We start from the raw sequence: 26705 nt of genomic DNA, 5'->3' as shown, positions 1-26705 counted from the left end.
GGCCACGAGTGGCCCCGCGGGAGCGTGGACGGCTCTTGGGGCGGAGGGCAGAGCGGGGAGGGCGGGCTGGCGGCGGGGCCTCCCTCCCCCGCGGAGCCGAGCCCCCCGGCCAGCCTTTGCGTGCCGAGGTGCCGAGGCCGCTCCCCGGGGGCGCTGGGCTGCGCGTTCCGGGGGGCACTGAGCTCTGCACCCCCCCGGGGCAAAGGCAGGTTGTGAATACCGCCCATAACCGATCCACACATCACCGAACCGTGCCCTGACCGCCACAGATTATCTGTGTAGCAACTGTGTCATTCGAGCCCTACTCGGTGGTGTATCACACGTCCAAAGACTGTCACAGCAAGGTTCCCCAAAGCTACAATAGCTGCGTACGGCACCCGGATAACCGAGTTCTCATTTAATACTGGTAAGCACTTAGCATTTATTGAGCACTTTTAAATTGCTTATATTAAGAGCACAGATTCCTTTTACGTCAAAATAATATTATAAACTGTAATTTTTACATATCTGCCTATACTTTGAGGTCTCAGGCCAAGAAGAAGCAGCTATTAACAGTATTTTTTAAAGCAATATGCTGTTCACCGAGTCTAAACCTGGAAACAAAGGCCGAGGGAAGGGAAGAAATATATGCTAACAATAATAACAATAAATGCAAAACCTCAGAGATGACCCATATAAAAATAAAAGGGAAATCAAAACCACATTTTTTTTCCTTTTCAGTGTCATTTATATTACACGCCCTAGGGGGGGTTTAGTTATAAATGGCAAAAGCAAAATTACATATTCCTGTAACTGCTGTTGTTTGGAAAAAAAACGCAAACCCAACGTTTATGGTTGTTTATAATGAGCGAGATTTAGGTCAGATGGGGTTTTTAACCAGAGCCCTGGGAGCTGCCCTCAGAGGTGTACAGTTTGCTAGGCCAGCGACTGTCTAAACACGGGTGGGTGGAACTAAAGAGCTATCACAAGCCAGCTCCAGAGTTGGAAGAAGCAAGGGCATATATATATTTATTTAAAGGATACAGATCAGATAATAACCGGATTAAGAAGAAAAGAAAGAAGGAAAGAAGCCTCTTCCCCTGCTCCTGGTTTATCTGCCAGGAACACTCGACTGCTTCCCTGATGCCAGGAACAGGCTCCTCTCCCACTGTGGTGCTGGGAATATCCCAGTTCCCAGGGCCACAGAGAGGTGGGGACAGACAAGGAAAAATCTCTTTCTAAAATAGCATGTCAAAGAGAATGACCTCTGTTGGGGCGGGAGGGTGAGATCCTGTCTCAGAGCCTGCCCCGGCCAGCGCAGATACATGACTCCCAGTGACCTCCGTGTACTGGAGGCAGCAGGTCTGTGGTCCAGCCTACGTGCTCTGCCAGGCCCAGCTTCCCACCACTGCCCAGGAGGGGGATCAGCCGGCCCCTCCTTCCCTGCTCCCCAGCCTCCCTGAGCCCCCAGGAATTGGAGGACTTTTCTTCTCATCAGTAGCACAACCTCCTCCATCTCGTGATAACATCACACAAATGAATGAGAAGCAACTACTGACTAGTTACCGTATTATTTTATCGAGTTTAAGCTGCGAATGAAAAGCCACCTGAGAAAACTGGGCTGGGTCTGAAGAATTCACCTAGCTGATATCCGAACAATATACAGGGCTTTAGCGGAGCAATTACTGCACACCAGCTCCCTGTGAGAAATCAAAGGGATGTCTGAGCGTGCAGTATTTATGAGACTGTAACACCTTCTCTTGTCTCGGTGGAGCGAAATACATTTTGGAAATACAGTTTAAACTAAAGCAACTTCTTAATGAAAAATAGAAATATACTTGGTGAATCTTTACACTAACTCAGTAATTGCTTAAGCCTTGCAGGGAAAGGTGTTTGGTTTATTAAAGGCTGAGTCCTGCTTAGTTTAAGCATCTCCATTGACTCCCAAGGTATAGAGGAAAGGATTACACTCTCAAATAAGGCAAATTCTAGGGAATTAATAAATTGCTGAAATGGCAGACAAAACACATGTAATGAAAACTTGCTGTCACAGCAGGGGGCGAGAGAGAAGGGGCTAAAGAGAAGGGAGGGGTAAGAGCAGGATGGATGGGAGGCAGCATAGCGGGCTGGCACGTAATTCTGATGATGGGGTAAGGGAATGGGATTGGATTTTCTTTGTTGCTGGGCTTTCATTCACAAAATGAGTTTTTAATGGATCATATCCTGTTGGCATGCAAAGCTGAATAGACTGCATGAGATCCTTCTGCTCTGGTTGAAGATACCACACTCTTAAAATTGCAAAGGGGTATTTTTGTTTCAGAAGTGGATTTGACTGGGTGTGGGTGCTAAAACATTTGGGATTCTGCTCACCAGGACCACAAAGAGAACTTTTGCTGACAAGAAGGAGGTAAAAAGTAATAGAGGAGGAGGACGCAATAATAAAATATCTAAGAAGTATGTGATTATGGAAGAATCTGCTCCAACAGAAAAATGCTGGAAGTTACAGTAGTCAGGGAGCAGCTGGAGAGAGCAACAGCACGAGCAGGGGAGCGCACGGGAAACAAGGGGACATGAAGCATGAAGAGGAAGAATTAAAATCAGCTGAAAAGCAAAGAAGCCAATGCCACTAAAGCTGTCAGTTTAGAGTCATCTTTTTGGATTTGCTCTTCTCTTTGCCTACTTTTAAAAATTTGTCCCTAGGCAGAGTCCAGTCACTCAGCTTTACTTATTTGTGTAATCTGCCTTTGCTTGCCTGTTGGTACTCCCGAATGAGACATGTACAGGAGAGGGGGCTGGGATAAACTGCGCTCGTTTTCCTGGGAAATAACAATTTTAATGTCTTGCATCCAAAAAAATCAACTTGGTGTCAGGCAAACTGGATTGAGGAAGAAAATGTTAAAGGACAACGTTTTACTGATCAGGTTAAACTTAACAGTATCAGGAGAAATTCTAACTAGTTTGGCGTTGCTCTGCAATTCTGCCGTCTCACGTACCTGTTCACAAATCAGTGCCAAGTGAAAGGGAGAAAGGCTGAAGGGTTAGCGCAGGAATATCTGAGCATCACAGAAATTGCTTGCAGGCTTCCACTGATTTATCGCCCATCAGTAATTTCACTTTCCCTAATCAGTGGGAATAGAATTATTAGATTAAGCTACAAGTGGTTTAATACCCCTAGATGCAAACTACAGTCAAGTAATAAAGTATTTTTACCAGGTAAATGAAAATAATCAGTGGTAAAAATAGTCCTAATTTTTTGGTAGGTAATAAAAATTCTGCAAATCATGCTGTCATTAGAAGTCGCTTACAAAGCTGTGACTGCAAACAGTAGCTGTACGAGTGATTAGTATCTTGCCTGTGCTCCTTATTTGACAGGACCAAAAATACACACTTAAAAATACACTCTTTGAATATAGGTTTCAGTCCTTTAAACTGATGTATAAAAGATGACCCATCCTACATAGATGCTAATTTGAGAGCTGGTTGTTTTTAATTACAGAAGCAATACCCGTTTTGTTCGGTGGTTCATTTGGTTTCTTTAATTAAAAACCCCACAAGGGTGTTAATACCGGATTCCAAGGCATTCTTAGTATGAAATATATAAAAGGCATCCTCCAAAGGTAGGAAACTTAGAAGGAAAGGGGGAAATTCTGCCCTAAAGTTTTGTCTGTAGAGGGGAAGTTGATAAGAGTTATTCTAGCAGTGCTCTTGCTTGAGAATAACTCTGCCTTGGGAGTAAATATGTTTTTTACAAACGTCCGGACCTGTGTAACCTTTGCAGTGTCCCAGCAAGGGAGCTGGTCCGCACTGGGCGCTGCAGGGAACAGCTCGCGGGTGGAGGTCGCAGGTGCAGAAGCCCCGGGTTTACAGAAATTGCAGTTCAGTATTGCAGGACGCGGGCACTAGAGGGCACAGCCACAGCTCCTCTGGGCATGGGGATGTGTTAGCCCTACCACATTCCCTTTCCTCATGAATATATTTTTTGTTTTAAATAATTTTCCCCTTTAACATGAGAAAGTTTCCTTGAAACATCTGTCCCTTTTTACCTCTGCGGCCCAGTATCGGTTTCTAAATAAAAGTTCCCTGTGCTGGTATACAGTTGGTCTGATTTTCCCTCTGGACTCACATCATGAGAATAAACTTCAGTGGTTTATACCCTGGACAAGCAGATTGCTGCAGCACTGGAAGGGAAACCCTGTCCTTGTCACTGTGAGGACAGCCAGATTAACGAGTCTGTTGTGGGTTGGCATTTTCTATTTTATTGCGATATGACTGCATGTAGCCAAATTACTATTTGTAGAATGTTGGTCACCTCAGCAGAAACAGGGGTTTTATGGCAGAAAACATAATTAAATGGTGTCTAAAAGGAAAAGGTTCTAAGCTTTGAATTTTAATATGCATAAAAATCAGAATAAGACAACATTATAAATTTTCTCTGGATGGAATTATGGTCTCAATTTTGAGAAGTACCTGACCATTCCTTTCCTCATTTCTGTTACTAAGGATGACCGCATAATCCACTTTACAAACCCAGCATCGTTGTATCAGGACTAAATAATAAAAAAGATACAGCTATTCTGCTGTGGTTAGAGTGGTGCTTTATTTTGGTAGCCAAACTGGAAGCATTGACTGGAGAAGAGTTATTATTGTGCCGCCTGGTTTTCTTGCTGCTTTGCGATTGACAAAGCATCATTTATCATGCTTTGCATTCCAATTTTTCTTTGCATGTTTTCCAGCTCATCATAACATAATTATGTTTCTGTTTCTTCCAGCCAGGGGCTGATACTTTCTTTTACTAAGACAACAGCTGCACTGCACAACCTTGATGAATCCCCATAAGGGTAAAATGTGTCTGTGGTGCTTGTTTCTGCCTTGGCAACCCAAATGTTCAAGCTCTTTCTTATGACAAATGCTGTTCTAAAATGCACCCAACCCCAGTGCTTTCATAGCATTTCTCAAAATGAGGTTTTATATTGCAATTCAGACTTGAAATATTAAACATCCTGGCTGGTTTGTAATTTTAAAGGCTTCTTTTGTAACATTTCTTTTTATGGTGTTTATAGGTTCATAAACGCTGAGACGGAATTTTAGAGGGCCGTAGTTACTGATGTGCAATTTATTTTTTGAACTAAATTGATGTTATGTGTGAAAAATCAACACAATCTGGAGGTCTGCTTTATGCTCCTAAGAGGCATTCTAAGGAAGCTTTCATGGTACAGGCGAATCATTTCCTTACTTGGCCTCGGTTGGTCCAGCCACACTGCAAGGTAAAGGTAATTATACCAACCCGATCTACGAAGCGCATTAACTGCTAGTGATGGCAAATGCTGTAAAAGGCATGCTGCATTTTTATTATTACTTACTGAGATATTTAATTCTAATTCAGTACTTTGAGCCTGAGATTTCAAAGTACTTTGGAAAGGAAGGACAAAATTTTTATTATACGGGGGGAAATCAGGACAGAGAAAATAGAGCTCAATGCTGGAGGCAAGCTGAGGGCAGAATCCATTCCTAATGCTCCTGATTTTGTTTACCCAATTATACCATTGCTAACTCGCATCTCCTCTCGAAATCTCTCCATCAGAGCACTGTGAACAACTGAAGCAGGAACTTTTTCAGTCGTTAAAGATCACCCAGATTTGCAAGTATAGGGAGTATTGTGTCCTGGACAAAACCACAGCCTGGGTAACTACTTCAGGGTGAAATTCTCCCCACAATTTTGCTTTCTGTCCTAATCTCCGGGACGTTATTACTGCTGCTACCGTCATTTGAAGAGTGGTTGTATTTATATATAAAAATTACAATAATTCTCTACACAGAGGCAAGACTTTTAACTCATATGATCAGCCCTGTTTACATCTATGTACACCGTGATGTAAGGATATTTTGGGACATTTGAGCACAATGGTGTATGGAGCAATGCTTTAGCCCTGTCCCCCGTATTGGTTGCTGATCTAACTGCCTGAAGGGTTCTTAGGTGCTGATGAAAACTGCACCTGCCCATCCAGGACTAACTGCATCTTCTATCCATGAACAGTGAGTACAATTCTGCTGTTGCTGGAAAAGGTAGCAGGCTTGTTGTTTTGGATATACAGTGAATGTGTGGCTCATGAACTTGCCTTCTGCTTTTGCTTCCTTATAACCCCATAGCAAATTTTTGCAGATTCTGCTCAGATTTATTTTAGCTTTTTTTTTTCTCATTTATCTTTGGTTTCTTTGCTCAGTCCACTCACACATGTTCAGTGTAAGATGTGCATTTTCTTTCTGATTCATGTATAGTAATTGCTTCCTAACATCTGCCTAGCAGATTTTGTAAGAAAAGTAACTCTGCAAATATTAAGAAAAAAACTAATGTATGAAATCTTTGAAATCTCTATTACCGGGGTTTGTTATCCACAGCTGACTGGATTCATTCCCAGCCAGGAAGCTGGTTCAGCAAAACAGCTGCATTAGTTATTTAACTGGAAGCCTGATTCTGCTCTTGTTCACACTGATGTAAATCAGGGGTAGTACTAGAGAAAATAAAGAATATCCCTAGTGCAAAGTGCATGTTGGAGACAAAGTAAGCGTTATGGTGTGGAACAACAAGAGAATTCTAGCAGATACTCTGCCATCCTGGTATGGGTGTTAGGCAGTATCTTCACGTGTTCAGAAACCTTGTGCCAAACGCGCTGCTCCCTCCTGGGAGCACTCTCCTATGTAGATGCTGTGGTAGCACCAAGTGGCCAACAAAATTAAGGCCCAGTTGTGCTCAGTGTTGCACCCTAATACCAGGAATTCACATGGGACTTACGCCATACTAAGCACCACACGCGTTACTGTTTGCATCTGGTTTGTAACTGTTCCCTCTCAGTTATTTAATTTTTACAGTATCCGCCACAATTTACTTTATATCTTCTAGTGCAGGAAAACACACTGGTTATCCTCTTAGTCTGAATTAATACATGTAATAACTAACCCAGAAGCACACGTCAATGTCAAATGAGGAGCACTGCAGTGAAAAGGGGGACAGAGCATCCATAGGCGAGGTATTTCCTATATAAGGTGACATTGCTGTATTTCAGGACAACAAAGGACTTTCCCCAGAGCCTCAGGTGCTCTAGAGATGGACATCTTCAATCCTCAAGGCCTTTAACACCCTCTGTATTTGATCTTATTGTAAATCAGGCATGTGCCGTTAACAGCATCAAAAGTTACGGTATCTAGGAGTTCAGCCCCTCAACCCTCATCCTGTTTCCTCCAACACAAGATGTCTGTTATATCTTGGCTACAGTTGTTGATTCCCATGTAGCAAAAGTATCTGTGGTTTTGTTTGTGCTTTGGAGTCACAAGTATCTGCAGTTGCTGCGGGCTGGTAATGTCAGTTCAGATTCCTGTTACAGAGCTGTGGATGGGGCTTCTGAACTCCTGCACGCAGGAACCTTCCAGCTCACAGTGACATGCTTTGATACCAGCACCTGTTGATGATTTTTACTTGTTGACTCTTCCTAGTACCCTACTGAATCTTCTCTGAAGTTACAGTAACTTTTTAAATGGAAATCTAAGGTTTGGAGATGCTGTCCTTTCAGGGACAAGAGGAAGCACTCAGCTCCTGGGTGTAGATGTCTGCATGAAGCTTCCAGCATTCCCAGACCTTGGGAGGTTCTGAGGAAGAGGACAGCAGAGGGAAGGCTGCAAGTTCAGCACCTGAGCTAGAGGGCAGAGAGCATCTCTTCCCCTCCTGTGCCGCGAAATGTGTGGGAGACACTGAGCAACGCGTGTGCCCAGCCTGTAGGGATGGGATTACAGCAGCGTCCATGCCTGGGTTTGAAACAGGGACAGACTCCCAGGCTGTGGTGCTGTGGGGCTCAGTCTGAAACAAGGCAGGGGTGAAAGCAACCCAGCCATGTCCGAGCCCCAAACCGCCCTCTGCAGCCCAGGTCAGACACGTGCCCAGACTGCCCCCCAGCAGTGTCACTTTCTGCCATGGCCCATCTGCCTCCACCTCTACCCCAGTTTCAAATCCCTTCTGCAGCAAACAAGGATTTCTGGGGAAACTTCAGTAAGACCAGAAAAATACCCTTTTGCTGCTTTAAAATCTGTGAGCATGAGCGATTCATTCAGTACAGCATCCCTTGGCCATTCATATCTATCTGATGATCAAATGTATTTTTAATTATCAATCCGAGGTGATTTTTTTTTTTTTTTCCACTAGACAATACCCAACTGTATTGTAAGAGCTGTTGGAAGTCGGCCAGAGAATTTGGCAGCAAGATACAGAACATTTGGGCTTTCAACACTTAGGAACATATGGAAAGAGGTTTGGAAGATTCCACATGGGGTGTAACTTGGAAGATGATACATTTCTTCATCCTTTTTTTTGTGGACAGAAGTAGAAGAAATTTAATTTTTTTTAAGGATTCTTATTCCCATTTCCTTTTCTATGATGTACTGCTACTCCAGATAAACCACTATGCTCAGTTGCAAAATCAGCTGCATATTTATGGGCAACTGTAGATGGCTAATTAAAAGGGTGACAGCATTGCAGATCTTTCCAAGTTTTCACCTCCTAATTCATGAGATCCCTTGCAGATGAACTCACAAAGCTACAGTCTGGTGACTCAGATCATGGGGTGAAAGAGGCTATCTGGTGCCTGCCCTGAGTCAGGATGTGTGCCATTCACTGAGGTCTTTGAGGATGAGGCCTGCTGGGGGGTCCATCCTGGCTCCCCGTGACCATCTGTCTCCCCACACCTTGACAGCCATGGCTGGATGGACAGTTCAGGCTGGCTGCCTGCCTCTGGGACAGGGTTTCATCACGTGGGCTGGAGCTCCAGCACTACACTGCAAATGCCAGCCACGTCTGGGGCAGCGGGGCGTGGGAGGGAGGGGCCACCTCCAGCCCAGTGCTCAGGACTGGACACGTACGAACTAGCATTGTCTCTTTAGGGACAGATGCCTCGTGCCCATGATGGGAGAAGTCTGTGTCTCTCCGAATTACTGCCTCTGTCAGAAAAACAATGCATAGTTTGCTTCATATCTGGTAATTCATCCACTTCATCCACCATAACCACTGCATAAAAAAGGATTTTTTAATGCATTTTTTGTGACATGGTTGTGTGCCAGGTGGGGGGGGGGGAGGGCTGCAGCAAACACAGAATTTATTGGGATACACAAACATGGATACCCTTTTTAATTTGCACAATTGGCACACAGGCCCTGCAGCTTAGTGAATACTAATTAATCTCTCTGACTGGTAGGAAAGAACCGTCATTCTGGTTTAGCAATGAGGGACAAAGACCAAAGAGAGTGGTCGGGGCTTGTATGTAGTGAGAGATATAGTCCCAGCAGCCAGAATTACGGTCTTCTTTGGTGTCCCAAATAGTAAATCACCCAAGTTTGCCAAGGCTGCATCTGAACAGCCGGATGGAGGCACTTTGGGGCTTTGCCCTCAATCCCTGTCCACAGTAGCTCATTTCAGGGCAGGCTGCAGCTCTCGTCCCACCCGAGCGTTCAGGTTTCCTTTCCTCAGGAAGGAATAAGAGGGATGGGGAGGAGGTGTATGCCAGCTCTGCTTTCAGCAGGGAGCTGGAAACCAGCCCGGGTATGAATTGACTTCTGGGAATTGGGAAGCACTCTCAGACCCTGCATTTTGGTTACAGGCTGAGTGTTTCTTGCCCACAAATTCATTGTGGCTTTTTATCTTGCATTTTCATGTGACAATTTGTTTCAACACATGCAGTCAAATAATGACTAGACAGGGCAAGTTCCTGCTATTTCTTTGCTAATGGCATGCCAGGGGTCTCTAAGGTATCTGCAGGGTACGGAAGGGGTAAGTGAAGGCTAAGAAGATGATACCTGGGGACAGGAACTGAGCATGGAGGAACTGGTGACCAGAGTGGAGGGAAGAGCATCTCCTCCAAAGGCATTCAAAGACCTGTGGCAATAGCTCTTGACTGACCATGTAAGTAAGGACAGAAAAAAAAAAAAAAGGAAAAAAAAAAAGGTTTGAATGGGATTTTAGAATGCAACCTCTGCCTTTCTGAATAAAACCTGGAAAAGATCAGGTGAGTTTTGATCATTTTCTTAGCCTTATATGCTGTGGCTTCAGCATTTCTGAGTGAGCCAAAATCTGATTTAGAATGTTTTTAATATTTTGCTTCTTCTCACAGAACATACTGTGAGAAACATTAGAGTTATTTCTACTTTCTGTGGCCATAATGGCCCCAAATTCTGCTATTCTGAGTATGTACTTCCCTTCCTGAGTTTCAGTTTTGGTGTCCATTTAGAAATCTTTTTGACCCTAACACAGTTATATCCATAATTTGCTTAGAGAGATTAAAAAGCACTAAAACTAATGTACAGAACAGCTTTTCCACAAACCCCTTCCAGTTACATGCTTCTTTGCATCTCTATTCCCATCTCTACTGATGTAAAAGGAGAAAAAATGCTCTCCTATCAGGCCATTCCTTCTGTCTGATTAACTAGCAGCTATCGCAGTTCACCCTATTACAGTTTCATTTCCAGAGGAAAAACCCGATGGATGTTGAGCTCCTGGATTGTGGCACCACTGCAAAAAACTCCAGGTTTCTGTTAATACCAAAGGGCTGGCAGTACCTCCTTAATCAGGCTGACTGTTCATTGGAAATCAGAAGATATTTTGCCTAAAAGCATCCAGCAGTGCAGTATAATCCAATAATAACTGCTTATCAGGGGATCGGGAGGGAAACCCCAGAAGAAAGACTGTAAGTGCAGTTAGAATCACTGGTGAGTAGTTGACTTTGGGGGCTTTCTTTTGCCTTTTTTTTTTTAAGATCGCCTGAATTTGATGGAGGCTCTTTCATTTAAAAGACAGAAAGGTCTACAAATTAAGCAACATCTAGCTCCTAATGTGTGAAACTGCAATTTGCATACATCATAGCAGCAGCTGAGTCGGTCCTTATTACCTCCGTTGGAGTGTTAATTTAGCCACAACTTTCTCATTTATTTAAATGAAAAAGCAGCGGGTGGCTGGCACACCACATTATCTGTCAGGCAACCTGGGAATAAGGTCGACAGAGCTAGAAAGAGATTTCAATTCAGAGGGACTGCAGGGGTGCTGGGCCCGGACTGGTGGTCATAGGTGAGCTCAAGATTGCCCTTGGTCTGCTCTAAAGGTTGACATTTACCCTAAGAAAAAAAAAGAAAGTCAGTGTTGTATTGGACTGACCTAAGAGAAGAGATAGTAAGATTAAACTGGAAATCTCTCTGTTTCTGTTTTTTCTCTCCCTATGTATCCAGACTGCTCCTAACATTATACAAACAGAATAACTGGCACTTGTAGAGCACCTAAGTGTGATGTGGCTCAGACCTGCCGTCCAGGCCTGACACGCTGCAGGTCTCTGCCCCAGCGGCAGCGGGAGGATGCCCGAGCTCTGCCCCAGCGGGAGGATGCCCGAGCTCTGCCCCAGGCTGTGGCAGCGAGCGGAGCCGGTGCCGTCACTGCTGCAGCCAGACTGGAGGTGGTGCCAAGTGGATGAACACACATCCAGAACTACTCCCATGTGGGAAGGAAAGCAAACGCAAGGTACTGGTCCCCAGATCAGAGGCTGCCTCCCTCTCCAGGAAAAGAGGCTGAGGAGCGCTGGGGAATCGCTGAGGCGAGAGGAGCGAAGAGCCGTGACCATTCTGGGGAGTCACCCGTGGGCACGGAGTCAAGCATGAGGCTCTCCTCTTCCGAGCTACAGTGTTGTGCCACTGTTTAAAAGACACATCTGTGTAAAACTATGTGCTTTTCAGCAGAGAATGAACTACAGAACCACAGCAAGAGTGACAGAGGAGATGAGATTCATTCAGCATGTTGGTTGCAACGTTTCCATGGTGGCAAAGAAAAACCACATCCTGATACCACCCAGAGCTTAACTGAGCTGATGCAGGTCTCTTCTGAAGTTCAGCTATAACTGGCTGTGGCTTATGGGTCTGCTTATTGCAAACCCTGGCGTAGCTTCACCTACGGGCAATTTGCATGCACCTGCCTCTCAAAACAGGTTTTCTGCTTCCGGATGAACTGTAAATGTTGTGTAGCCGTTCTCAAAGTCTGTACTCAGACAAACACACTCTTGGAAGCTGGTCAGAGGTTTTTCCTAAAAAAAAGCGTGTTTTTCCAATAGGTGAATCACTAGCAGTTGAGATTTAGAAGGGAATGTCTTTGTTCACGGAACCCCAGAATGTACTGTATGACTGGTACCATGCAAGAATTGTTCTAAGACATTAAATTCAACACATATGTCCTAAACACTGACACATTCGCATCAAACGTGTCTCTTCTGTCTTGACACCTACTTCTTATCATTGTTTTAAAATACATGGTGTTAAAAGATGGCCCATTGGTTGTATTACCACTGATATTCTTCCCTTTGCCATTAACTTAACAAAGTTCAGCAAAAACTTTAGTCTTCTCCCACTTCTCAGCCATTCATTTTTATAATTAAAATCACCATGACAACAGATAATGATATCAGAACGAAAGGATTACGACTTAATTACATGAAGAAGGTGAAAACAGGCTTGGCTTACAGCAGAGAAAGCTTTTAATTCTAGCAAAAATATCAGGGGCCTGATTCACCGCTGTGTTACTCCGTTTGTGTAATTACAAAGTGCAGCTGAGAGCCGCTCAGCAGTCACCCTGCTGCAAGACGGGGTGTCCTGGTTAATTCAGTGAAATGCAAGAGAAATATTCAGAATTTCATGAGCGATAAAAAGGAATTTGTCTTAAAAGCATTAGTTAGTGTTTTTGTGAAACAGGCTCATTATAGAAATTAGCTGAAGAAACACACCCATAAAGGAAATATTATTATTATTGTGGTAGTGGAGAGATTTCATATAAGTAAAATTACTACCATAAACACTCCAAGTTAACCATCACCATGCTATGAATTTTTCCATTTTCCATTGAAGGCAATTTAGGGGATATGGTCCATTTTTATCAGAGCTGTAGCATTTCATCAGTTCACTGTTCCATCTTGGCTTCTGTGAAAGCTATAGTATCAGACTGGATATTTTTATTTCTAAGATAAAACTGAACTTTTACTAAGAACAATCTGGAAGTTTAGACAATATATATCTTCATAATCCGGTCTATCAAATTTTCTGACATGAGTAAACTTTAATTACTTTGATTTTTTTCCTAGTTTTGTTCACAAATTATATGAAATATGCTTTTTAAAATGACGTACATCTTAATTTTCCCCCTAAAACCAGCAAATTGCTATTAACAGATGAACATTCCTGAACAATCCCTCTATGGCTTTGGGAAAAACTCTGTAATAAAACCATCAGACTAAAAATCTAGGTAAGAAAATACATTTCATTTTCAATTTTCTCAGAAGCTATTATGATCAATCAACCAATTAGTACAGCAAATAAATAAATTAATGCCATTTAAAAAAGAACACTCTGAAAACCCCTTAATGTCTTTCTCAACTAAAAGTATAGGCTCAGCATCAATCAATTTTATCACCCTAAATTTTGCTTACTCTTTTTTCCATCTTTGCTTAAACATATGGAGGTATAAACAGTGCGTTATGGACTTCTCTATTCCCCTTTAATTTACAGAGTACAAGATCTGCAGCTGATGTAAATCAGTGCAGCCCCACTATTCTGGACCAATTTAGTGAGTCTGTTTCTGATTTACATCAACAGAAGCAAGATGATAGTCAGGCTTTATGTCTGATTAAAATACAGATATAATGCTCATATTCGGTCACGAATCCTTATTTTATGTACAACTTCAGCTCTTAGTGATCTAGCAAGAACAGGAGAAACAGTTTGGGGAAATTCAACTGAGAGGTGTAGAGACAGTGGCCTTGTTTTTGAGAGTGACTTGGGCAGGGTCAGCAGCATCTCCTCTGGCTTGGTCCCCAGAGCTCGGGGGTAGGTGGGAGCCCATCTGACCACCGCCTGCACTGGAACCGCTCCAGCTGCCCAGAAATAACTGTGACACAGAGACGTGCCTGGTTGTGTGTCCATGGCAAGGTCTGTGGGGGGGAAAATAATTCTTTCGGTGGGCCACTGACACAAGCGGTGGCTGTGACACCCCGCAGAGGAGCCCTGAGCTGGCCGGTGCGGGGCAGGCAGCATGCGGGCAGGGGGCAAGGAGAGCAGCACCGGTGCCAGTCGGCCGCGTCCTCATGTGCCCCTGTGCATGACATTAAAGCAGCTCCTTGTCCCAGCCAGGAGCCCAGCGCGAGCTATTTATAACCCTGGCACCTCAGTGCTTCACCAGAAGCTCTCTGCTGCTGTCGAGATCTCTCTTTCCCTCTCCCACACACTCTCCCAGACACCTGCCGCTCCCAGCGTCGGAAAGGTACATTTAAATCCTTTCCCCACTCAGAGCAGGAAGGAGGAGGGAGTTTGGCGGTGAGACGGATGGGTGATGTGGAAACGCCAGGGCTGGGCTGCTTTGGGTCGCTGGGTGTGTGGGAAACCCGTGGGCAGGGGTACTTGAATACGTGTCTTGGGGAACCCTTAAAGGTGCTGGAGAGGGGGCCCACAGACGGCGATGCGGGGTCAGCCGCGGGCAGCTACACGGGCAGGAGGCCGGCGGCCCGCTGCTGGCGCCTGCAGTGAAGCCCTCCCGGTTCCTTACGGTGCCTGCTGGCCAGTTCATGAAGGAACTGCGAGAGATCAGTTAGGAAGTTTGGATGGGAACCTCTGAACAGTATCAAACTGGGGGTCTGTTTGCAGCTCTACGGGGTTTGCCAGAAGCGTGGAACGAGGATCATCCTGCAGATCCAGACATTTCCGTGGCTGAGGTCTGTGCACGGAGGCGGGCTTTGCATGCTCCACACGCCTGCAAACATCTACACTTGCTTCCAGTAAGGAAGCTCGAGGAAACCCTTGCATCCCCCAAATGGTGTCCGTATGTGCCTGGGACTGGTCTGTACCGTCAAGAGGCTGAACTCAAGGGGGTTTTAACATGAGGGTTCGGGGGGAGTTGCAGATTCAGCAGGTACCGAATATGGGGGCAGTGCAGGGGCCAGTTGGGAGGCGGTGCAGTACTGTTGCCATGGGATGCTATGAACTTTTTTTTTTCTGTGGGTATGGACAGACCCAGGTATTTGCTTGGTAGGGGCTGAAATTGAAACTAGAGAAATTTATGGGGAAGGCTGGTTTCAAGCAGTAACTAATGGAATGCTGACATAAAGTTATAAAGGTTTACAACTTGCAATTTATTTTAATTTCACTGTGGAGTGACAGGGATATTAAAGCTTTTACGTACGAGCATTTGCTCACCAAACGGATACATACTTCAGTTTTATGTAAATACTAGCAATTAGAGTTCACAATCTTTTCCGTTGTAAAAATGCAAATAGACCCCAGTTTGCACTGTTATTAAATTACCTACCTTCTAACTGTGATACAGTCCAATTTACACTGTATGATAGAATTGCTCCACAAAGTAAGCCTTTCCTATACTTGCCAGTATGTTTAGATAAATGAAAAAAAGAGAAACCTCTCAGACCTTTGCCAGGCTGCTCAAAGAACCACTGAAATATGTTTTAGAAATACATTTTCCTTCTGCTGGCATCTGTCATTGGATATGTAAAAAACTTGTGCATCCTCCTTCTGTGAATGAGCACTTTGCCATTTCAATTAGTTTTGATATGTAAGAAAAATGATCTGCACATGTGAACTGTAAAAGAAATGGGCTCTGTGTGTATGTATTTAGCTTCTATTCTTCTCATGCAATTAATGCACATAATTGGCTCAGACTGGGATTTGTTTATAGGCATTTGTTTGTGAACAGAGCCACATCCATTTTCTACTTAAATCATGGGATCCTTTTGACTGACTTCACTGAGCTTTGAATCAGAGCAAGATTAAGGTCAGGTGAAGGCATATTTGAAAAGATGGTCCACAGGGTCTTTCATTTTCAGCTGCTTTGATTTTTTCATGAATCTGTAACAGTTTAAAGAAAAAAAATATGCCTGGTATTTGCTGAGATAGGATCAATATTAATCCAATCCCACATCTAGGCCTCTGTCTTGGCAGTAAACAGAGCTCAAACTGTCAAATCTTTCCAGAATCATAAAGTACCCAAAGCCTTTAAAAGGTGATCAAAGCATCTTCAGGTCTCCTTCCAATAGTCAAACATACTCCCAAACACAGTTTCTGAAGCTTTGCAGACTGCTTAAAACCTCACTGTTAGGTATCAACCTTCTCCTAGCCCAGCCTTGTTAAGTCCCATTTTATTTTTACTTTAAATTAAGAGCAACGAAATGAGATAGAAAGCAAATCAGCTACTGCAGAAAAGGCAGGCCATGTCTGTAGCAGCCTGAGCAGGGACGACTGCAGTCTCTGCTGGCAGCCGCAGGGACGCAGGGATGCACACTGGGCAACACAACGCTGCCACAGCTGTCTACATCTGTAGGTCAGCAGCCTGTCTTCCTGCACTGAGAGCCTCCTTTTGCGCCACTTCAGCCTGTAACTGGCTAAGAAAGCTCCCAGGAGCATGCCTAGCTCATGGCTACGCATCCAGCAGGACCTGGCCCATGCCTGGATATCGGGAGACCTCAGACTGCCTTGGCTCAGGCTCCTCAGTATCAGATGGCAGGTGAAAATAAACACGGTGTCACAGGGGCTGAGGGAGAAAAATAGGTAAAATTTCTCTCAGAAGGAGTCATACTTCATTTTATATAGGCCAGTGACATAACTTGATCTGTAGTGTTCGCAGCTTCAAAACCTCAAAATTCCTCCTTCCCTGCCACCAGTAAATCACTTCAGATCACCTGAAATGTACCTGCCACTGGCCTGGCCCCGGGGGACCCACAGGCCTGAGCAAGGGGAGTTCTTCCTCTGGCTTTAATGGGAAGAAGATCACGTCACCTGGCAAACCTTTTAAAACTGCCTGAGCAATTTACGGCTGAAGTTTTACCTTTTAAAAGTATGCAGCCACTTCAGTTCCTAAATTGCACAGTGAGTTTAAGTAGGACTTGGACGTTTCACTTAATTAGATGCCTCTGAAAACATGAAAATCCTAAATATGTAGGTAACTAGCAACTAACAGAACATGGACAACTTCAGAGAAGGTGGCCCGGCTGCTAGCAGTTATGGTGATACTTGAGACTCACCCAAACGTGAAATGTGTAATTGTCACAGAGGACCTTTTCTCAGAGACACTTCCCTGTATGCCCTCTCAGACCATAGAGACACACATTTCCTAAAAGAATCGGATGTTCTCCCACTTAATGCTCTACCACAAGTTTGTAAATTTTATCTGGACAGCATGGATGAAATTAATTCAAGAAATAGTATCTAAGTCAAAGCGAGAAAGTAAGTGTTCCCTGAAACTATGAGTGAGCTTTTCAGCACAGATCTCCACAGACTAGAAATGCCTCCCAGTCTGACCACCAATGCTATTGTTTGAATCTGCTTTTTCAGCCAGTTGGGCATCTAATTTATGTGGATTTAGTCTGTTGATTTCATCACAATTTGTTTCCAATGATGTCATGTAGGACCGTATCAGTAACTTCACTCAAGGCAAAGTATCTAATTTATCCCCTATTATCCCTGAAAAAATGAAGAAAATTAGATTGGATTAACACAATTTGTTCCCGATAAATAGGTGCAATAGCTGCTTTTATCACCTTATTACCCTCTAAATTCTTATAATTCAATCATGTAATAATTTCTTCAAGCATCATTCCAGGTATCAGAATTAAGAGAATAGTTCCTATTATCTTACAGATATAGGAACATTTATAATTCCCTAGAAGACTTATTTCTATATCTTATTCTTATGATATCTGTTCCTTATAGCAAGATTAGCATTATTATTTGGCCTTCTTGAGCACTGCAGAATCTTTTGCATGGTTTAAAATCTTGATCTTAAATGCCAGCACAGCCTTCATAATTAAACCCTGAGATTATAACATTATTATCATCTGGGTACTGATTTCTGCCTCGCTGTGGCTGTCAGCCAAATGTCATAATGCATACAATTAACAGATTTGCTTCTCAGCTTACTGATAACAAAGGAAGCACAAATAATTCATAGGCAGAGGCACCGGTTCTTTGATGTGACTGAACTCTGAGCCTTCCAGCACCTGAAGGGAGGCAGGCTGAAGACAGGGCAGCCTCATTAAGGCAAAGAAAAAAAAAAAAGAAAAAAAAAAGGCAGAGGAGGAAGAGGAGGATGCAGGAGGTGTCCCCACACTGAGCCTGCTGCCCCACGCTGGGTGCTGTGACCTCTTCTGTGCCGGGTCCCGCAGCTCCCACCCTCCCACCGCAGCGCGGGAAAGCGGAGAGTCCCTGGGACTGCGGGAAAAGACAAGAAAATTCTGTGTCCCAGGCAAAAATACAGACAAAATAACGTCTCCGATTACAAGGTAGCTTTTTTTTTTTTTTTCCCAGAGGTTAAGGGAAATTCCTGATGAGATACTTCCATCTGGTTTACAGTCCTTTTGCACTGGGGCAGTTCAAAGAGGCTGCAGTGTAACTGAGAAATGAGGACAGCATTTATTTATAGTTTGATAGCCTCATAAAAGCTGTAGAGCTGAGCTCACAGCAGTGCGCTTATTTATGTTTTGAACTGCTCATGCAGCACCCTACTGCCTTGCAAAACGTATGCTGTAGCTCCTGCATAAAATTATATATGACTCTTCGTAAGGTTCATGACACAAAGGCAAAAAAAGAAGTGAAATTAGACTAACAAAACAGCTGATATAAAAATTAAAGTAGCAGCCAGAATTGGAGGAAAATTAACAGCCTGACTCTGAGATAAAATAACATCAAATGAAGATTTGCACCTGAATCCTTTTTTTCACAATAGAAGGAAAAAAATATCCAAAAACTCTGAATAAGGCAATAACTCTGATTTCAGCTCCTGGTGACATTACAAAGGATTTGAGTCTTGCACAGGAGGTTTTATAATGACAACCCAGCCTCTGGCACAATCTCAGTGTAGTGTCTCACTGCAAATTATATTTGTATCACATTTATCCTTTCTTTTAATATCAATGTACCATCTTTTTTCCTCTGTAACCCAGAGGGGAAAGCAAAGCAGCACTGTTTCATTATTACCCTTTAATAGTCTTTCCAGTGATATAAAGGAGAATATTAATATCCTTCCAATGACCTCACCTAAACACTACTAAAAACCAGGAGGGGAGTGACAAGTTTGTAGCTAAGGCACAGGGATGAATTTTTGAAGTTAATGAAAGGATTTCACCCCTGGGTTTTAATCCTGGGGTTTTTTTTAACCTTTTAGCTTCAGTTTCCTCAGCTGTAGGAAAGTAGACTTACATACAAGTCGACAGCTCGATTTTATTGAGTAAGGTTCAGACAAGGTGGCTATCAAAGCATGGAAGATGAGGAAGGTGCGTTCTTACAAGGAAAGGCAAATACTGTCTTCTTGAAATCGTAAAGTAACCAAGCTCTGCCTGTAGCCCTGGCTGGGGAGGCAGCGAGGGGGGTCAAGAGGAGCCTGGGGGGTTGCAGGTGATCCTGCTGCAAGGTGGAGACTGCCTGCACAAGTCAATCCAAGGACGGGGTGATGACTGGGCATGGACTGGCTCCAGGAGAGGGGAGGCTGCACCACCTACCCCTCACAGGCCAGAGGCAGCTCTGCTGCTGCTCCTGGGGAGGAGGCCCAGGGGCTGGCTCAGCATCTTTGCGGGCAGTAGAGGAGACCACCCTGCACTGGGTGCAGACAGGCAGTGCCCTTCATCATCTGGGCAGTGGCGCAGGGCTTCTCCATCAGATAATTCCTGCCTAAAGTAGTGCCTAAGTGGCATGAGCTACGTTGTGCTTCAAGATGCCTAATGCTAATGTCTTAACGACGAAAGAGAGGAGAAAACGGCTGTGAGCATGTCGTACCAGAAACCCTCACCACTGGGAAATGAACACATAAAATTCACAAATCTGATGAACGCTGTAACCAAAGACAAATTGTTCCTCTTAAGAAAGCGAAATTAACAGTGAAAGAAAGCTTAAAGGTGACCAGCAAAGGAAGTGAAATCATAACTCAGTTCTACACATAGCTTCTTCCTGATCTGTGCAAAAGTCTGGGAAAGATGATGATGATTAATCATCTCACTTGTTCTTCACATTAAAAATGCACATTTTGTCCATTATGGAAAAGCTGGAGGATGTGTGAAGCTCTGACATCACAAAAGAGAAAGGAGAGAAGTTGATCATTTTGGAGGAAAAACCCTGGTTAGTCAGATTGCTAAACAGGATTGCAGCCTTGTTGGTAGTTATTAACACTTTCATCCAGTTGCAGGGTGAATAACCTGGTTAAAGGCACTACAGCTCATCTGTTTAAAGATATGTGTGCTTATAACACATGATCTTTGAGATACGGTGTGGTTCCTTTATCAAAATGCAATGAAGATCAAATATTACAAGGTGATAAAATAGCAAGAGAGGTAAACAATAAACTGGCCACCTAATTATCCTCTGGGCTTAAAAAAAGAACATTTTTTTATCTGATGAAAGGCTTATACTGACTGTACAGACTGTTCCAGATGCAGTTGATGCACGATTGAGACCTACATTTTCTCAAATGCAGTACTTCATTTCAGTGTAGCCAGCAAAAAAAATAAAATACGTATATATATAGATTTTGGAAATACCATTGCTTTATTTTTTTGTACTAAACTTACTGCCTTTGATTGATTTTTTAAAGTAGCATGTGAAGAGCTCAGAGCTTGGCCCACATTCAGACTATGAAGTTAATGTTTTGTCTTCCAAATCCATTTTTAAAATCTGGTAATAACCCAGATTCATTTCTCAGATGTATTGCTTCTAGTTCCAGATTTGGAATATGGAAAGAATTGATAAAATCAAGGAAATGCTAGTCTTAAAGCATGCCTAGCTTTTAATTTAGCACTTAAAGTGAGGAATCTATGTAATTTGCTAAACCAGAATGATGACTACTTCCAAAAACAACTGAACAGCCAAAAGAGTAGGTCTGAGTTTGATGATATAGCTGTAGATTTCCTTTTTACCTGGGAAATAACTATAATATTTTTTAAAAATCCATCTATCTAGAACTGTAAAGAAATCTGATCTGTTTGTGAAAATACCTTTAGGTGGATTTCAAAGAATTTCATATACTCTTATTTTATGTTGATACATATTTCTTTAATGAAACCAGACAACTCTTTGTACTTCCAGGATTTGAGAAAAACAGTTCAATCTGTTGTACAAGACCCCGCTCCTGCAAATATTTAAGCTGGTGAGGAATGTTACTAATTTGAATAGTCTCATAAAGCAAATCATAGTATGTTTACAATGTGTTTGAACTTGGCTATACCTCAGCCTTAGGACTTGTTTGTGTATTGGTGATTCATGACACGAATCCTTAATGCATTTCCACAGCAGAACTGTCTCACTACCACATTAGAGACAAAACGTGTGTTAAGGACTGGCATCCCCCAAGTGATGGGTGAACATCATTCTCCCATTGACAGCTCTACCACTGTACCTCACATTCTGCAGCTTGCCGATTTGAAAGCCTGAGAGGTTCACTAAAGGCCCCCCCCAAAACAGAAATAGGACCATGAAGGTCCTTCTGTTTTCCCCATGAATAAGACTAGAGTGAGTATGTGAATTATAATTACCATTTAATTAAAAATCCCGTCTGAGGTTACAGTAAATGGAACCAAAACTCTGTGAATCTGCAGCACCTAAGCATCCTGCTGAGAAGTGGGAGGACAGTTTGAAAGCTGGTCCCTGTTTACTAATCCTTTATTTATCCCAAAGCAAACCAGTAGCAACTCTGTAGTACCCAGTGACCTACACTTTGGTGTGAAAGAGTACAGAATCTGGCCAATCAGACCAAGTTGCTTCCTGGCAGTTCTGCCACCACACTGCAGGGGTGGAAGCTGTCTCTGCCTACAACACTGTGTCGGCTCTCTCAGCCTGAAGCCTGGGGAGAAAGCTGCTGGTGAAGCGGGGCACGATGAGACAGAGTCAAATCCACTGGTGGAGTAATGAGGCGGCAGCTTCCTAATTGCTTTGCAAGGGCATTTGAATTAAAACTGTTCTGCAAACTGGCAGCAAAGTCTGGTGGCAAGGCAGGGTATTAAAACATCCACACATTCCCTTATGGCTCTGTAAAATGCCAGTGAGCTGGGTTTATTTCCCACCTGCTTTGCAGCGGTGTAGATCACTATAAAAACTAATGAGAGAAGCAAGTCTAATGTTTTTTCCACTTATTTAGTCTTGTAAAATCCTTTTCGGATGTCTACTTAGGCATAACTCCTAGTCTGAGAGGAGCTGTGAGCACTGAAAGGCACTACTCCATTGTAGCTGGCTAATATATGGAGCTGCTGAAAATACAGGGTACTTTCAGCATCCAAGCAAGGACTAATGTCCTTCAGGTGTATGTGAGAGACAAAACTTGAATAGCCAAGGGACTAAGTGCCTGACTGAGAGTTTATTAAAGTCAGTGGAAATCTGTCTCTTGATTTTAGTAGGCTCAGGATGAGAATCAGGGAAAGGAGGGAGAAGGCAGCTGGAAAAGACTGTCTGTAATTTTCCTTAAATAATCACAAAACTCAGGGGGAGATTACTGAATACTGAAGATCACTTGAATAAAACTATCCCTGAAATTTACCTCTCCACATGCTTTTCAAATTTGATTTTTATTTTGTCTCAGTGATCTTGAGCCTGAGACCTCACTGTAATTTTACATACTTTTTATGCCTTACTGATTTATATAACACCCTGTAGAATTACTATCTTTAGATATTAATTGGCCTAATAGATTGTTCTTATTGGACTATGTCATGCTTCTCCCTTTAGAAACATTCCTGATGAAGACCTTGAATTCTGAGGAGATTTAAAAACAAGAAGTTTGGAGACCAACCATGGATCATAAGCCGGAGGAGAGAAGAAAGCAGAGGCATAGCTTGACTTTATTGGAACAAGTAAAGAGAATGAAAGAATCAACAGAGATAATTGACGTCGTCCTAGTTGCGGAAGGTGAGAAATTCCCCTGCCATAAGGTAGTGCTGGCTGCCTTCAGTCCCTACTTCAAAGCCATGTTTACCTGTGGCCTGGTTGAATGCACGCAAAGAGAAGTGGTACTGTATGACATCTCTGCAGAGAGCGTGTCGGTCATACTCCATTACATGTACAGTGCAGAACTGCACCTCACTAATCAGAATGTGCAGACTGTTGCGCTTGCTGCGTACTTCACACAGATGAAAGATGTTTGCAGTATGTGTCAGAAGTACATGATGGACCATATGGATGCTTCCAACTGTGTGGGCATCTACTACTTTGCAAACCATATTGGGGCAGAAGATTTATGTGATCAAGCGAGGAAATACTTATACCAGCATTTTGCTGAGGTGAGCTTACAGGAAGAAATATTAGAGATTGAATTCCAGCAGCTGTTGACTCTCATAAAATCAGATGATCTGAATATTTCCAGGGAGGAGACCATTTTGGACCTTGTCATTAGATGGGTCAAGCACAGCAGAAAGTCACGTGTAGATCACCTTATTGAGCTCCTGAAGCAAGTGAGACTGGTACTTGTCAGCCCTTCCTTTCTTGTGGAAGCCCGGAAGAGGAACACAATGATTCTGTGCAACTCAGAATGCAATGATATGTTTGAGGAAGCACTGAAAACCATCAGACTATCCATCCACCCCTCTCTCAGCCTGCGATACGGCATGGAAACTACTGATCTCTTACTCTGCATCGGCAACAATTCTCTTGGCATTAGGTCAAGACACGGTAGCTATGCAGAAGCCAGTTTTTGTTACGCTCCTGTGACAAAAAAGACTTACTTCATTTCATCTCCAAAGTATGGAGAGGGTTTAGGATGCGTTTGCACTGGTGTCGTCACTGAGAAAAATGATATTATTGTGGCAGGCGAGGCAAGCGCCACCAAAATGTCTAGACAAAAGACCAGGAACATCGAAATTTATAGGTGTGTACCCTTGGTCAGAAAATCCCTAATTATTCAAAAATTTTAAATACAAATAATTTTTCGGGAGAAAAAAAAAAAAAAAGACCATTAGATAAAGCACTCTTTACTTAAAAGTTTTCCCAAAGATTTTGATTACTCTAATCAATTTGTCACAATTTGTCTTCATAACACTGAATTATATACATGCAACCAAATCCTGATGCCTTTTCTCCTGAAAGAAGGAGGATTTACTCTAGCGGCATCTCTGTGTAAATGAGTTCGATTGGATCCTACATCAATGTGTGTGGATTTTACATTCTCCTTACTCAAAACTCAACATTTTCCTTGGATACTCTTTCCTAGGTCATTAGCAGGGGGAAACGAGTCAAGTGAATGACTCAAGGAATCCAGTAAGACAGAGAAAACACTGTTATGTTTATGATAGTACTTCAGAGATTCAAGGATAACGATTGATAGTTTTCTGGTTTTACTCATGTCTTTTTCAGAGGCGCCCATTTTAAAGAAACCCAGACATTTTCTGGATTAAAGTTGAAATTAGAAAATGGTAGCAGCATTTTCAAATACAGATGCTTAAACTTAAGGGAGTAAATCCATACTGTGACAGATGCAGTGGCCTTATTTTCAGCAGTGTTAAGCTCTCGCTCTTCCCACTAACTTCAGTGGAAACTGTGAGCAGCACATACAGAAATAAGGGACTTCTTACCTTAATTAGGGTCAAATATCTTTGAAAGGATGCCTAGGATTCCTCATACTAAAAATGCCTGATTTTGCAAATATTGGGCTCAATTTTATAACTTCCCTGTGCAGAAGAAAGCTCCTCTTGTCACTGTGCTACTGTCTGAATAAACATGGATGATGAAGGGGGTAATAAGCTGATGGGACCTCAGGGAACCAGGGCATTTACAACTTTGGATTTTCCTACAGATACCACCCACGAGGAAACCAGTTCTGGCACAGCCTGTGCACCACTCAGCTCCGTGAACTCTATGCATTGGGCACTATCCATAACGATCTCTATGTGATAGGAGGGCAGATGAAAGTGAAAAATCAGTTTCTGGTCACGAACTGTGTGGAGAGGTATTCCATGGAGCAAGGCACCTGGAGAAGCACGGCGCCTCTTCCAGTGCTGTTAGCCTGCCATGTGGCAGTGACGGTGAAGAATAAGCTCTACGTGCTGGGAGGTTGGACACCACAGGTTAAGAAATGTGCCGGTTACTTTGTTTTGTTTGTTTACTAACAAGCAGAGCTGTGCTTGCTTTATAGGATGAGTAATTTTGTGGAGATTCTTGCATAGAAATAGTACATCAGTGATAATAGAAGAAAAAATTGTTCACATTCTTCTGATTAAACATCTTTCAGAGGAAAGTCAAACACAGTGAAGAGGAGTAATATCCATCTTGTGCCATCCTCACTGTAAATACCAACTTCAGGAAGTGCAGCTATTTCACAGAGATGTGCACAGTGAGCGAGAGATTAAATACATCTCCCGTGTCAACATGAGCTCCATTTGAAAAAGCTACTGGGTTAGACACCTTATTTGTGTAAAAAACTCTGAAATAATTAGCATGATATTTAGTACGTATTTGGCACTTCTTTTGTTATGACAGGCTGTGAAAAATGGATCAGTTTCAGCCTTTCCTTATACACCATCTTCTTTATTTTTCTAGGTATCAGTAAATAAAGGTATTTAAATCATACAGGGGCCCTTTACTGAGCCCTGCTTTGAAAAGCATGTGGAGAGGTAAATTTCAGGGATAGTTTTATACATGAAATTTAAAGTTCATCTCAATTTCTCAGGAAACTTTCTTGATTAACTAAAGTTCATTTATTTGATTTTCATTATAATATATTTTAAATGAAAAGCCAAAGCATTCTCTGGAAAACAGACTCTTTCAATCGGTCCATTAATTTGTTTCAGTTGCATTGCTGGGCCATGTGAAGTTTTAATGGGAATTTTCAGCAGGGCCACAGATGCCGTATTCAGTAGGACAGGGACTGGACAGAACTATGCTACAAGGAGGATGGATCTCAGGAACAGTGCTTGCTCTCTCCAGTTCCTCCCAGAGTGAAAAATCTTTTTTAGAGTGTCACCCATTCTTATTTACTGTTCAGTGCAGTTTAAATTTGAGCATTCAACATAAAGCCCCACATTTACTTGACAATGAGGTAGAGCATCTGTAATCCTTACTGCCGACAGCAATATGTTCAGACTGTCATCACATCTCATTGGTTTGTGTTCTCTTGAAATAAATTACTCTTTAAAGTATTTAAAAGTGAGATGCATTCAGCAAACACGATTTCCACCTCTTTCGATATTTTAAGTGCAGGATTACCCAAAGGAGACAACAGAAAGATCAGACAGCATTTCTGGTACTGAAACAACTGAGTAAGGATACCTCACTATTTAAAGAATTAAAATATGAAAGCACTTAATGTAGGAACAATCTGTCTGGGGAAAAACTTGAACTGGAAGATATGTTGTATCACAAAGACAGATGCTGAAATCAGACAACCAGCTTTGTCTTTCTTAATAGTTATCCAGAACAGATTGTAAGGGGAAAAGTAGTTTAGAAGCAGAAGTCAGAAATATTGAGCCAAGAATATTTTTTTTAAAAAATGCAGGCACCTCAAAAACACCTGCAATGGATATCTGCTGACCAGTACTGCCAGTAACAACACATGGGAGTCTGAGTTTATATGTACATAGGCTTGAGATGAGCAGATTATCAGTAATTGATTAAAACCCATAGCTTTGTAAGATCGGGGTGTACCAGAACAGGTCAGAGCAAACCAGCTAAAGCTCTCAAAAAAGTGCTTTAAGACC

General features: G+C 42.8%; 2 protein-coding genes across 3 annotated transcripts in view; one reads left to right on the top strand and one right to left on the bottom strand.

Moving 5' to 3' along the window:
* The window catches only part of MGLL (monoglyceride lipase), a 114793-nt gene that overhangs the window by 61849 nt on the left and 26239 nt on the right, over positions 1-26705 (bottom strand). The window lies entirely within an intron of this gene.
* The window catches only part of KBTBD12 (kelch repeat and BTB domain containing 12), a 39588-nt gene continuing 27022 nt past the window's right edge, over positions 14140-26705 (top strand). The window contains exons 1-3 of the mRNA XM_026857376.1: positions 14140-14299; positions 22747-23881; positions 24806-25076. Coding sequence (XP_026713177.1) covers positions 22812-23881; positions 24806-25076 — 1341 coding nt within the window. The 5' untranslated portion in view covers positions 14140-14299; positions 22747-22811. The remainder of the gene's footprint in view (positions 14300-22746; positions 23882-24805; positions 25077-26705) is intronic.

The sequence above is a fragment of the Athene cunicularia genome, assembly GCF_003259725.1.
Source record: "Athene cunicularia isolate RWA chromosome 12 unlocalized genomic scaffold, athCun1 chr12_part1, whole genome shotgun sequence".
In the NCBI taxonomy this organism is placed as follows: Eukaryota; Metazoa; Chordata; class Aves; order Strigiformes; family Strigidae; genus Athene; species Athene cunicularia.
Note: the sequence above shows the minus strand (reverse complement) of the source record. Positions and strands in the feature narration are given on the sequence as shown.